The sequence below is a fragment of the Curcuma longa genome, chromosome 1, assembly GCF_044706935.1.
Source record: "Curcuma longa cultivar G26 ecotype Majalengka, Jawa Barat chromosome 1, ITB_CL_G26_1.1, whole genome shotgun sequence".
In the NCBI taxonomy this organism is placed as follows: domain Eukaryota; kingdom Viridiplantae; phylum Streptophyta; class Magnoliopsida; order Zingiberales; family Zingiberaceae; genus Curcuma; species Curcuma longa.
Genome location: NC_133861.1, coordinates 1,032,122 through 1,047,044, shown reverse-complemented (window position 1 = coordinate 1,047,044; position 14,923 = coordinate 1,032,122). Strand labels below are relative to the sequence as shown.

The 14,923-nt window shown below is 40.6% G+C and overlaps 1 protein-coding gene across 1 annotated transcript; it reads right to left on the bottom strand.

Annotated features, from left to right (window-relative positions):
- Positions 1-11,468: 11,468 nt before the first annotated feature.
- LOC141837763 (uncharacterized) lies at positions 11,469-12,361 on the bottom strand. Its single transcript, XM_074725168.1, has 2 exons — positions 11,605-12,361; positions 11,469-11,497 (listed from the first exon to the last, which is right to left on the bottom strand). Exons 1-2 carry the CDS (start codon positions 12,284-12,286, stop codon positions 11,469-11,471), a joined length of 711 nt encoding a protein of 236 aa, XP_074581269.1. The 5' UTR covers positions 12,287-12,361.
- Between the last annotated feature and the right edge of the window lie 2,562 nt (positions 12,362-14,923).

Here is a 14,923-nt window from a genome sequence, read left to right as displayed (position 1 = left end):
GAAGACGGAAAAGGATTGGAATCGGGCGGATCTAGGGAGTTGAATCCAATCTGAGATAAACTCTAGTCGATTCTAATTTATTATTAGGGATTAGCCATGGATTTAGTTTGGATTTGGGATTTATCGACGGTGTCGATTACTGTTCGATCGATTCTGATGTTGTCCTGTTCGGATAGATCTCCGTTTGATCTATCCATGGTTAAAATAGTCTTAACTATGGTACCATTGACATATGTTGACTTCTATTGATTCCTATTAAACATGCTAATTAATTGTAACTATTACATATTGGGATGATCAGCATTACATCCACATCCTAGTTGTAGGAGTTGTTGACAGCATTGTTTGTTGTTCTTGTTGGCTCTTACCCAACACCGTATTGTGGTGAGACACAGAGGCGAGAGCATATGTTGCACTATAGTTGGGTGCGACCAGGACTGGCTATATTGTCCTCCTGCTACACTGCCCGCTCCCCACTAGATTGGTGGTGGTTAGTTGTTGGAGCCTGTGCAGTATGTCCTGTTGTGCGCCCCAGTTCACTGCCCTGGGAGTGACTGAGGATGGCGAGTGCAGACAGTGACTTGCATTTGATTGCGATGGTTGTTGCATATTTACATGCATTCGTTGGTAGATTATTACATAGTTTACTTTATTCATATGGTTGTGGTTGTTGCACTTATTTGCTATGATTATTGCATTGCGTGACATTACATACATGATTACATTCACATGATTCCTATAACCATGATTCATGTTACCTGTTGATTATTATCTGCTTCTTCTATACATGTTTATCTTAGACTGTATACTCTGGTTATTCCTGCTGATTCATCTTATCATGCACTTCTATTTTCTGTATCCACTGAGTATCTAATGCTCACTACCCAAACCCTGGGGTTGTCTTGTTTTCTTCCCAAGTAGCAGATAGGTGGATAGTACTTGGATCTTGGAGATCTGGCCGACTGCATCCATCTCACAGCAGAAAGATTGGTATATGTTAGTTGTATAGATCGTGTGAGTGTTGATACATGGACTGATGATGTGGTTTTGGACTTATACTTGTTGTCGTGTGTCTATTCGGATTTTCGACGTTTTCGCTACGCATATTTTGTTATATGTTGCAGACTTGTTATTTCATGCATCAGTTTAGTAGTTGTGGTCGTGTGGGCCTTGTTCTTATTCTATATGCATCTATGTGTGTGTTTGTTGGACGTGTTGTCCATGTTATGGCCGTGTTGGCCTTTTATATACATGTATTAAGGGAAATTGTCATAGTTACAGGAGAGATGCTGCCGAAATTTTTTGGACGGTCATCTCTCGGGACGTAACAATTTAGTGGTATCATAGCGTAGGTTCATTTTTTTGGATTTTCGTTGCATTCGTGGTTTATCTGATACCAATTTAGTGGTATCAGAACTTAGGTTCATTTTCTTTGGATTTCCATTGCATTTGAGTCGATTTTTCGGAGTCCGTCAGATTTATCGTCGGATTTGTCATTGTGTTTGTAGTCTTCGGGAGTTACCATCGCATTTGTAGATTTATCTGATACCAATTGTTTGGTATCAGAGCATATTAGGGTAACCATGTAGTTTTAGGGTTTAGATATAGTTTTCGAGTTTGTCGTCGTGTCGTGTGTGTCGAATTGGTTACTAGATCCAAGTTGTGAGATGAACAGACAGCGGTACGAATTCTCCAAGCAGTTGTAAGTAAATTTCTAGTACATTTATTTCTATTTTTAGGAATTTATAGTAGTTGTATACTACCAGGTGATATTATGGCCCCTGAAAATCGAGGACGAGGTCGACCATCGAGACGACCCATTGCGCCAGTAGAGCCGGAGGTTTCCTAACATATTGGGGATAGTCCGAAGATACCTTTGCCTGATCCAGTACCGGCTATAGTTAGCAAGACTGAGGATAAGAGCCGGATTCTAACACTGGCAAAATCCGTAAAGGATCGGATGACTCTGTTGCATGAGAGATCTGACCCATGGCTCGCACGTTCTTGGTCGGAGAACGTGACTGATACCTTCGCGTATATCTCTTGCACTGAGGCAGAGCAACTCGATTTAGCAATATACCACCTTCGTGATCGGGCCGTCACATGGTGGAAGACTCAGAGGACAGTACTCGGAGATCAGAGCTTATCTTGGTTATCATTCCGAGAGACTTTCGAGAGGGAGTATCTTTCAGTGGCATTCTGTATGGCTCAGCGTCAGAAATTTCTGAGTCTTAAGCAGGGGGACAGATCTGTTACTGAATATCATACGGAGTTTTCCAGACTTTTGGAGTTTTGCTCACAGTTAATAACTCAAGACCGGGATCGGATGCTCCAGTTTACTCAGGGACTGGCTGCGTATATTCGACTGAAGATGTCTAGTTGTACAGTCAACACATACAGAGAGGCACTGGATCGTGCTCTGATTATTGAGACGACACAGCAGCAGGTGACCAGAGAAAGAGACGCAGAAAAGTCAAAGGGGCAGAGTTCACAGAATTCTGGTCAGAAGAGACCAGCTCAGAGGTCTGATACACGGGATTCTTCCAGACGACAGAAAGGGAAACGACCTGCTGGATCTTCGAGTGGCTTTCAGAGAAAGGATATTACGGAGAAAAAATGTTATCGCTGTGGATCTGGTAGTCATCACGTTTCAGATTGTCCATCTGATCAGACTGTTTGTTATTATTGTAAACAACCTAGTCATATGATTAGTGACTGCACACGAAGAGCTCAGTTGGAGCACACGGATACTTCCACTGCTGGAGGACGAACCACACAGCCTCGACAACAGAGGGTACCAGCGAGACACAGAGCACCTCAGCAGCAGAGATCTCTACCATCTTCAAGACGGATGTATCAGATTCAGGAGAGAGAGTATATAGTATTACCAACAGATTCCCAACCAGAGATCTGTTATGCGGCTGTTCCGATGCAGCAGCGGCCACCAGCAGCACCTCAGAGTCAGATTCCTGCAGAGTGCGATACCTACTATTTCTCAGCCAACTGCACAGCCGTCCAGCACGGAGGTTGGTCGTGTATATGCCATCACACGAGAGGAGGCGCAGCAGGCCGATGGATCGGTCATCCGTGGTATGATTACAGTTTATGATATATTTACTGATACTTTGATATATACGAGTAGTTCGCATTCATTTATGTCTCGATTATTTCTGAGGAAAATTGGGCGAATACCTATGATTAGATCGTGTAGTCTGGCAGTCTCTTTACCTTCGAATGAAGTGCTGACTACAAATCAGGAGATTAGGGGATGTCCAATAGATTTCGACGATCATACTCTTACGGTGGACCTTCAGGTGCTGAATATGATAAAGTTTGACATCATTCTGGGTATGGACTGGTTAGCCACCTATTATGCTAACATGGACTGCTAAGCAAGAGTGGTTACCTTCCGACCTCCGGATCAACCCGCTTGGGAATTCGTGGGTACTCGGAGTGATGTCGTATCCATTATTTCTGCCATACAAGCGCAGAGGATGTTAGACGGTGGATGCTGTGGGTATCTATTATTTCTAAAGCAAGCAAAGAAAATCGGGGTTTCTAGTCCTTCTAATGTTCGTATCGTCCGCAACTATCAGGATGTTTTCCCGGACGAGCTTCCTGACTTGCCACCTCAGAGGTAGGTCCAGTTCACGATTGAGGTGATTCCGAGCACTGCACCAGTGTCTAAAGCTCCGTATCGGATGGCTCCGAAGGAGTTAGAAGAACTGAAAATCCAATTACAGGAGTTATTGGACCGGGGTTTCATTCGTCCGAGTGTATCACCGTGGAGAGCTCCAGTCTTATTTGTGAAGAAGAAGGACGGATCCATGAGATTATACATCGATTACCGCCAACTGAATGCGGTAACAGTCAACAATAAATATCCATTGTCACGTATTGATGATTTATTTGATCAGCTGAAGGGTTCATGTGTGTACTCTAAGATTGATTTACGATCTGGATATCATCAGCTCAGAGTACGAGATAAGGATGTGCAGAAGACAATCTTTCGCACTCGGTACGCACACTATGAGTTTTTGATGATGTCGTTCGGTCTCACCAATACTCCGGCCGTATTTATAGATTTGATAAATCGGGTTTTCTTAGAGTATCTGGATCGGTTCGTGATTGTCTTTATCGATGATATCCTGATATATTCTCGATCGGAGGTAGAGCATGAGCAATATCTCTGCATCGTATTGGAGACATTACGTCGAGAGCAGCTGTATGCTAAGTTCAGCAAGTGCGCATTCTGGTTATCTTCTGAAGAATTTCTCAGACACATCGTATCTATCAGAGGTATTTCCGTAGATCCTCAAAAGATAGAGGTTGTTACTGGTTGGGAGCAGCCCAAGTCTGTTCAGGAGGTTCGCAGGTTTTCTGGAGTTAGCTGGTTATTATCGGAGATTCGTAGAGGACTTATCTCGTATCGCGACACCAATGACTCGTCTGACCAAGAAGGGGGCGAAATTTGTTTGGTCAGAGGCTTGTGAGACTAGCTTCCAGGAGCTAAAGCAGCGATTAGTCAATGCTCCGATTCTGATGATTCCTTCCGATGATGACGGATTCATATTGTATACCGATGCCTCATTCCAGGGATTGGGTGCAGTATTGATGCAGTGTGATCGTGTGGTTGCATATGCTTCTCGTCAGCTGAAGGATCACGAGAGGAACTACCCGGTACATGATTTAGGGCATGCCGCTATTATCTTCGCTTTAAAGATTTGGTGACACTATCTCTACAGAGTTACTTTCGAGATCCTCACAGATCATAAAAGTCTGAAGTACCTATTCACACAGAAGGAGTTGAACCTCAGACCTAGACGCTGGATGGAATATCTGAAAGATTACAATTGCACCATTAGCTATCACCCAGGGAAAGCTAATATGGTCGCAGATGCGCTTAGTCAGAAGCCTCGTGGGATTCTGGCTAGTCAGTTGGTAGCTATTACTGATCCTGGTATGGCAGTTTTCTGGCTTGGGATTGGTGGAGCATAGTCGTACTCAGTGGGGTGTTCTGGTTTCAATGGTTGCTCAGTTAGCTTTAGTGGAGAGGATTAAGTCAGCACAGGCTAGCGATCAGCATATCCAGTTCATCAGTAGCAGAGTGGATTCTGGACAGCAGTCAGAGTTTTCTCGTGATACAGATGGGATACTCCGATTTTGAGGACGACTCTGTATTCCCGAACAGCATCCAGTGAAGGAGTTATTACAGGAGGCACATCATTCTAGGTTTGCGATACATTTGGGTGGTACTCGTATGTATCGGGACCTGAAGCACTCCTATTGGTGGAACGGTATGAAGAGGGATGTTGCGGATTTTGTTGCGAGGTGTTTAGTCTGTCAGTAGGTGAAAGCTGAACACCAGAGACCAGCAGGATTACTTCGGGAGATCCCGATTCTTGAGTAGAAGTGGGATCACATTACGATGGATTTTATTACCGGACTGCCGAGGACCCGGAAGGGTCATGATGCGATTTAGGTAATCGTTGATCGGTTAACCAAATCTGCGCATTTTCTTCCGATGCATCTGACTGATTCACTGGATCGTTTGGCGGATCTGTACTGCAGGGAGATTGTTAGATTACACGGAGTTCCTACTAGCATTATTTCGGATAGAGACCCACGATTTACCTCACGATTCTGGCAGAGTCTGCAGTAAGCATTTGGTACAGAGCTTCATTTTAACACCGCATTCCATCCACATACAGATGGTCAGTCAGAGCGTACCATTCAGACTCTTGAGGATTTATTACGAGCTTGTGTTCTGGATTTCGGAGGCAGTTGCGAGGATCATTTACATCTAGTGAAGTTCTCGTATAATAATAGTTACCATTCTACTATTCAGATGACTCCATTTGAGCCATTGTATGGCAGACCTTGTCGATCTCCGGTGTTGTGGGAGGAGGTCGGCGAGCGACAGATATTGGGTCCGCAGAGTATTCAGCAGGATGTTGAGCTTGTGCGAGTTATCAGACGTCGTATGTCAAAGGCTCAGGATCGACAGAAGAGTTATGCGGATCGGAGACGTCGGCCACTGGAGTTCTCTGTTGGAGATCATGTATTCCTACGTGTATCACCCACGAAAGGGGTGAAGAGGTTTGGGTTGAGAGGAAAGTTGGCTCCACAGTATATTGGACCGTTTAAGATATTGGAGCGGATTGGCGAGGTTGCATATCGCCTAGCATTGCCTCCGACACTTGCAGGTGTCCATAGCGTATTCCATATTTCCATGTTGCGGAAATACGTACCTCATCCTTCACATGTTTTGAGGGAAGTACCTATTCCTCTCCAGTCAGATGTGTCTTATGAAAAGATTCCAGTGTGGATTCTTGGCCGGAAGAAGCGACAGTTGCGGAACAAAACCATTCGACTTGTAAAAGTCGGATGGCAGCATCATACGGACGAGGAGGCTACTTGGGAGCTGGAGGATTCTATCCGAGCTCGATACCTTCATCTGTTTGTTTGAGCTATGATTTAATTATTATGGTATTTCTGTACTGTAGTTTGAAGTTAATTGTAAATAGTTGTTGAATTTGGAGACCAAATTTTTATTAGTGGGAACAGAAATGTAAAATATTCGAAAATTAGGAGTTTATTGATAAAAATTGAAAAATTGTAAATGAAATTAACTTTAATTTTAAGGGTTAAAAGGATGATTGGGAAGGTTAATTGAATTAACCCCAAAGGTTAATGTGGATTAATTAAATATTAAAAACCTAATTCATTTAGGGTTATTAGATGGATTAAATGGTTAATGGGTTTTAGGGTTAATAGGGCTATTGGATCCGGGTGTGAAAAATCCGTTAACGTCAATTAAAAGGGATCGGGCACTGTTCATTCCCAAAATCGCGAGTTGCCTTCTTCATTTCTCCCGATCGCGCGGCGCTGCAGCTATTCTTCCTCCTCGACGCGCTCCTTTGCACGGTGCTGACGCTGGGGTGGAAAGCCGGCGACCGGAGTTCTGGTGGTGAGATGGTGGTGAGTTGGAGTGGCAGCCTTCGATCTGCGACGGTTGCAATCGGCACGAACAGGAGAACCAACGACTGGATCTGGTAAGTTTAAGCTGGGATTTATAGACTTCTATAGTTTGTGAGCTCAGTCCTATAATCCTTGCCGGATTTCAGAGTTTGATGTTGAATCAGGTTAATTTCCCTGTTCGACCGCGAGTGAAGAAGACGAAGGAGGATTGGAATCGGGCGGATCTAGGGAGTTGAATCCAATCTGAGGTAAACTTCTCGTCGATTCTAGTTGATTATTAGGGATTAGCCATGGATTTAGTTTGGATTTGGGATTTATCGACGGTGTCGGCTACTATTCGATCGATTCTGATGTTGTCCTGTTCGGATAGATGTGAGCATGAATCTGTGAGTGAGTTTGTGGGTCTATTGAGGGTTTTTCCATTGATCTACATTACCTTGATTGGGTTGTGATTGATTTCAGATATTGGTTGTGTTGAATCGTAGTGGGTTGTTGGGTGAGTTTTGATTGATGATGGATCTTGAATTACGGTGCTAATGGATGTTGTTTTGCAGTGTTTAATGTGATTAGGGTTATGTTTAATGTGGAATGGATCGGTTGGGTTGGAGTCCTCTTTTGTGGGATTGGTTTGGTTAGGTTGATATGTTGTTGATAGATGGAGTTAGCTAGATTAGGTTTTGAGATTTAATTACTATGAATTTAAATATAGTATTGTGTTGGTAAGTATTTTATTGTTGTTAATTTCAGAATTGTGACTGGTTGATTCTGATACACGGAGGGTTATTTTTTAGGGTTCTGTTGTTGACAGTCGTCAGATTCAGGTGGGTATCCTGTACTTGGTCAATACAGGTTTATTTTTCAGTGCATGAACTATATTGCTAGTTTATCTATCCTGTTGATATCCATGCTGCCGTTTGATAATCGTTGTTTGATACCTATCAGTTGACCTTGTGATGATCTATTGTTGATACTCTTATTATCTATGTCATTTACCTTGTTGATATTAGTATGATTCGTTGCTTGATACATGTTGAACAATCTCTGTTTGATCTATCCATGGTTAGAATAGTCTTAACTATGGTACCATTGACATATGTTGACTTCTATTGATTCCTGTTGAACATGCTAATTAATTGTAGCTATTACATATTGGGATGATCATCATTACATCCACATCCTAGTTGTAGGAGTTGTTGACAGCATTGTTTGTTGTTCTTGTTGGCTCTTACCCGGCACCGTATTGTGGTGAGATACAGAGGCGAGAGCATATGTTGCACTATAGTTGGGTGCGACCAGGACTGGCTATATTGTCCTCCTGCTACACTGCCCGCTCCCCACTAGATTGGTGGTGGTTAGTTGTTGGAGCCTGTGCAGTATGTCCTGTTGTGCACCCCAGTTCACTGCCCTGGGGGTGACTGGGGATGGCGAGTGCAGACAGTGACTTGCATTTGATTGCGATGGTTGTTGCATATTTACATGCATTCGTTGGTAGGTTATTACATAGTTTACTTTATTCATATGGTTGTGGTTGTTGCACTTATTTGCTATGATTGTTGCACTGCGTGACATTACATACATGATTACATTCACATGATTCCTATAACCATGATTCATGTTACCTGTTGATTATTATCTGCTTCTTCTATACATGTTTATCTTAGTCTGTATACTCTGGTTATTCCTGCTGATTCATCTTATCATGCACTTCTATTTTCTGTATCCACTGAGTATCTAATGCTCACTACCCAAACCCTGGAGTTGTCTTGTTTTCTCCCCAAGTAGCAGATAGGTGGATAGTACTTGGATCTTGGAGATCTGGCCGACTGTATCCATCTCACAGCAGAAAGATTGGTATATGTTAGTTGTATAGATCGTGTGAGTGTTGATACATGGACTGTTGATGTGATTTTGGACTTATACTTGTTGTCGTGTGTCTATTCGGATTTTCGACGTTTTCGCTACGCATATTTTGTTATATGTTACAGACTTGTTATTTTGTTATGCATCAGTTTAATAGTTGTGGTGGTCGTGTGGGCCTTGTTCTTATTCTATATGCATCTATGTGTGTGTTTGTTGGACGTGTTGTCCATGTTATGGCCGTGTTGGCCTTTTATATACATGTATTAAGGGAAATTGTCATAGTTACAGGAGAGATGCTGCCGAAATTTTTTGGACGGTCATCTCTCGGACGTAACAATTTAGTGGTATCATAGCGTAGGTTCATTTCTTTGGATTTTCGTTGCATTCGTGGTTTATCTGATACCAATTTAGTGGTATCAGAACTTAGGTTCATTTTCTTTGGATTTCCATTGCATTTGAGTCGATTTTTCGGTGTCCGTCAAATTTATCGCCGGATTTGTCATTGTGTTTGTAGTCTTCGGGAGTTACCATCGCATTTGTAGATTTATCTGATACCAATTGTTTGGTATCAGAGCATATTAGGGTAACCATGTAGTTTTAGGGTTTAGATATAGTTTTCGAGTTTGTCGTCGTGTCGTGTGTGTCGAATTGGTTACTAGATCCAAGTTGTGAGATGAACAGACAGCGGTACGAATTCTCCAAGCAATTGTAAGTAAATTTCTAGTACATTTATTTCTATTTTTAGGAATTTATAGTAGTTGTATACTACCAGGTGATATTATGGCCCCTGAAAATCGAGGACGAGGTCGACCATCGAGACGACCCATTGCGCCAGTAGAGCCGGAGGTTTCCTAACATATTGGAGATAGTCCGAAGATACCTTTGCCTGATCCAGTACCGGCTATAGTTAGCAAGACTGAAGATAAGAGCCGGATTCTAACACTGCAAAATCCGTAAAGGATCGGATGACTCTGTTCCATGAGAGATCTGACCCATGACTCGCACGTTCTTGGTCGGAGAACGTGACTGATACCTTCGCGTATATCTCTTGCACTGAGGCAGAGCAACTCGATTTAGCAATATACCACCTTCGTGATCGGGCCGTCACATGGTGGAAGACTCAGAGGACAGTACTCGGAGATCAGAGCTTATCTTGGTTATCATTCCGAGAGACTTTCGAGAGGGAGTATCTTTCAGTGGCATTCTGTATGGCTCAGCGTCAGAAATTTCTGAGTCTTAAGCAGGGGGACAGATCTGTTACTGAATATCATACGGAGTTTTCCAGACTTTTGGAGTTTTGCTCACAGTTAATAACTCAAGACCGGGATCGGATGCTCCAGTTTACTCAGGGACTGGCTGCGTATATTCGACTGAAGATGTCTAGTTGTACAGTCAACACATACAGAGAGGCACTGGATCGTGCTCTGATTATTGAGACGACACAGCAGCAGGTGACCAGAGAAAGAGACGCAGAAAAGTCAAAGGGGCAGAGTTCACAGAATTCTGGTCAGAAGAGACCAGCTCAGAGGTCTGATACACGGGATTCTTCCAGACGACAGAAAGGGAAACGACCTGCTGGATCTTCGAGTGGCTTTCAGAGAAAGGATATTACGGAGAAAAAATATTATCGCTGTGGATCTGGTAGTCATCACGTTTCAGATTGTCCATCTGATCAGACTGTTTGTTATTATTAGTTATATGATTAGTGACTGCACACGAAGAGCTCAATTGGAGCACACAGATACTTCCACAGCTGGAGGACGAACCACACAACCTCGACAACAAAGGGTACCAGCGAGACACAAAGCACCTCAGCCGCAGAGATCTCTACCATCTTCAAGACGGATGTATCAGATTCAGTAGAGAGAGTATATAGTATTACCAACAGATTCCCGACCAGAGATCTGTTACGCGGCTGTTCCGATGCAGCAGCGGCCACCAGCAGCTCCTCAGAGTCAGATTCCTACAGAGAGGATACCTACTATTTCTCAGCCAACTGCACAGCCGTCCAGCACGAGAAATCGTCTATGAATGATACGAAATAGCGTTGACCATTCCAAGAAGGAATTGGAAATGGCCCACATACATCCGTATGTATCAACTCAAGGACTTCTGTAGCTCTATATGCATTCAATTTTCTATCTTTGGTTTGTTTTCCTTTAATGCATTCAACACAGACATTAAAGTCCGTGAAATCAATGGAATTCAGGATCCCATCTGACACAAGACGTTCAACTCTATTTCTAGAGATGTGACCTAGACGTTTGTGCCATAATGCACCCGAAGTATTATCATTTAGTTTTCGTTTAGTACCTCTTGATTCAATGTTTAGGGTTTCATTATATGAAGCATTTGTATCAAGTAAATATAGATTGTCATATTGCATTAATGAACCGGTTCCAACAATTGAATTACCAATAGATAACTGAAACTGATTGTTTCCAAATGAACAAGAGTAACCAGATTTGTCCAAATAACAAACAGAAATTAAATTCCGTCTAAAAGACGGTACCACAAAAGTATCTATTAAATCCAAATAGTGACCAGTACTGAGTAACAATCTAAAGTGCCCTATTGCTTCAACTTCTACCGATTTTCCATCGCCCACAAAAATGCGTCTTTCAGCATCACTTGGCTTTCGGTAGTTCAGGCAACCCTGCATTGAAATACTGATGTTAGTAGTAGCACCGGAGTCTAACCACCAAGTATTTCTAGGTACTGAAGCTAAATTTACTTCAGAACAAACCAAATTAAGAAACATACCCTTTTTCTCGCGCCATGCACGATATTTGGTACATTCCTTCTTCATGTGTCCAGCCTTATTGCAAAAGAAACAATCTCCTTTATTTTGTTTCTTTGCATTTGGACCTGCAGCATCCACATTCTTCCTTTTCTTGCCCTTATCCTTAGAGGTGCTTGCTAGATGAGCACTTTCAGTCTTTTCTTGCTTCAATCTCTCTTCCTCTTGAACACAATGAGAGATCAGTTCATTCAAATTCCACGTTTCCTTTTGACAGTTAAAACTGACCTTAAAGTGGTTGAATTGAACTGGAAGAGAAATCAGAATGAGATGCACAAGTAACTCCTCATGCAAATCAAGCTTTAATGCTTTAAGTTTTGAAGCAAGATTGGACATCTCCATGATGTACTCCCTTATATTACCATTGCCCTTATACTTCATTGAAATCAAGCTCTTAAGAATAGTGCTTGTTTCAGCCTTATCGCTTTTGGCAAAGCGCTTTTCAAGTTCTGCAAGGTAATCTTTAGCATTGGTGGTGTCCTTAGACACAGCACCCCTGAACACCTCCGGAATTGCACGCTTAATGATCATTAGACTCATGCGGTTAGAGCGTTCCCATTTCTCAAATTTAGCTTTCTCTTCAAGAGAGCTAGCTACCGTAGGAGTAGGGGGTTGCTCCGTCCGTATCGCAAGGTCCATGTCCATGCATCCGAGAACTATCTGAATGTTCTCCTTCCAGTCCTTAAAGTTGGAACCATTAAGGACCGGTATTGAATTTAAGTTGGCAGAGATATTTGCAACATTAACTGAAAAGAGAACAGAAAATAAACTGTAAATAACATGCACACTACTTTAATTTTCAATCTAGTTCAAAATAATTAGCAAACCCATCCAAGATATCTAGTGCACCATTAATTTCAAGTCTTTGGACAGTAAAATTAACTGCTAGTAATATTCTTGTTGTAATAATCAAACACTAACAATAAAACACGACAAATAACAAACCCCTCTTTGGATTGATTTGCTATTTTCATGTGAAATCCTTATAATTGTTACGTGTTTATTATCACAGGTAATTTATGTACTCCGGTCAACCATTGACCGTCCTTTGGGCCGATCAAATGATCACATGGAAATACACAATTACAAACATTCAAAATTCAAAATTAAATAAACCAAATTAGAGAGGTCACTTTGGCAACATCATAATTTAACTTATTTAATTTGAATAAAGAACTATTGCTAATTAAAGAACAAGATTAAAAACGAAGGTTAATCTTTAAATAAACTTACGGCCATGTAATTAACTGTAAAATTAATTAACTGACGGTCATGTAATTAATTATAAAATTAATTATCTCACAACCATGTAAAATTAGATTAACGGTACTGTTCAATAAAATAATTTAATTAAATTATTTTATAATATATATTTAAATTTAATGAATTAAGCACGTCTCTTTTTTAATCATGCACGTTTCCTCTTAAACGTGCATCTCGGTTTAATCATGCACGTTTCCTCCTTTTTTTTTTTTAAATTAACTTAATAAAAAAAATCACGTTTCCTTGCCCTAACCCACACGTCGTGTACTGCAGTTCCGCCCGCCTGCGCGCTGCAGTTCGCTTGTTGCCGGTGCTTGCCTTGCCGGCGCCTGCACCAGGCCGCCGTTTCTTACTTCGTCGGCGTCACAGGGATCTCTCGCACGCAGACAGCGCCGGTGTGCTGCCGTGTTCGTCGTCAGCCAAACACGCAGAGAAATCGAGGAAAATCCGTGTTCGGGCAGAGAAATCGTGAAAAAAAAACAGAAAGAAAACCGAACAGTATAGTAGAATTTCTTAAGAACTGAGATAAACCTCGCTCTGATACCAATTGTTGGAATTTTGCATTTTCCCTAATGTCGAGAAATCTCAACGCATGCATCGTATATCCAATTCTTAAGAAACAACAAGAAGAAAAAATTCGGAAGCATACCAGAATCCATCGCTAGCAGCCGAGGATGATCTTCCAAAAGGTGCAGAGTTCCTTAGGTTTCCTTAGATTTATCTGACGATGGAGATTCAGCGAAACAATTCTGTCGCTCTGCCTTTGGGGACCATAACCCCTTATAAGGATTGACATATTTCTAATTTGGCCCCTCATCAAATTAGAAATACTACAAATGGTATCCACATTTATAATTCATAATAAATATGCCCTTAAGTCAAATTCCAAATAAAATTTAGATCACAAAATTGACTTAATTTATTTGATGACCTTATATATTCATTAATTATATAAATGTCCCATTAGATACTAACACATAGATAGGTTTTTAGAATACTTTTATGTTTAATGGAAACGTGGTCTTAAATTTGGAGTTCACGATATGTTGATCTGCTCTTTACCAATTTGCCAAAGTTGTTAAGGTATTAGATCATGTTCTCATTTATAATTTTATCAGAGCGATCTGACAAATTCATGAACGTGATCAAGTGACATTTGGGACATGGGCATTCGGTATATGATTAAGTTGATTATTACAGGATAAATTTATTGAAATGGACAAGAATTGAATCTTGACGAATCTAAGATAATACTCTCTTGTAGTAGTCAATTATAATTTATTAATTTATCTCTTCATATATAGTCGTAAACTGTTTAAATTATAGAGTTCATTTTTTACTAAAGCAATACAACCAAGTGAATCTGGATTGAAATAAGTCCACCTTATTGTCATCTTATTGGCATTTTCTAGAGAAAATTAGGTTTCATTGAAGAGTGTCTTTGTCCACAAATTTAAAGTAAAGATTTATATATTTATTAAATCTTGCTCTTTCATCACCTCCATCGTCTTAAGGGACACACCTAATCTCACAAAATGAGCGTCCCTAATTATACATGTCATTTAAAGATCTTTCAAAAATTATTAAAATAACCTCTCACCCATAATTTAATACAAGATAACTAGGATAGTAAATGAATAAGTTCGTGTTATGTTAGTTCGGTTGTTAAAAGATATATAAAATAAACAAACTTAAATATTAGTGAGTTTGGAATAATTTATGAATAAATTTATTTAAATTTAAATTATAAATAATAGTATATATGAAAAATATTCGTGAATAATTTTATAATTTTTTGTATTCTTTTCAAATCTAATATTCATAATAATAATATAGAAATGATATGAATAAATAAATAAAAATTTAACATAAATTATAAGAATTACAATGTTAATGGTTGAGCTCGTTTAAAACTTCAATAATGTTCATGAATAAACTTGATTTTAAATTGAGCTTAATAAGACTTTTAATAAACAAGTTTGAATAAGCTCAATGAGTAAATAAGTAAATTTGAACACA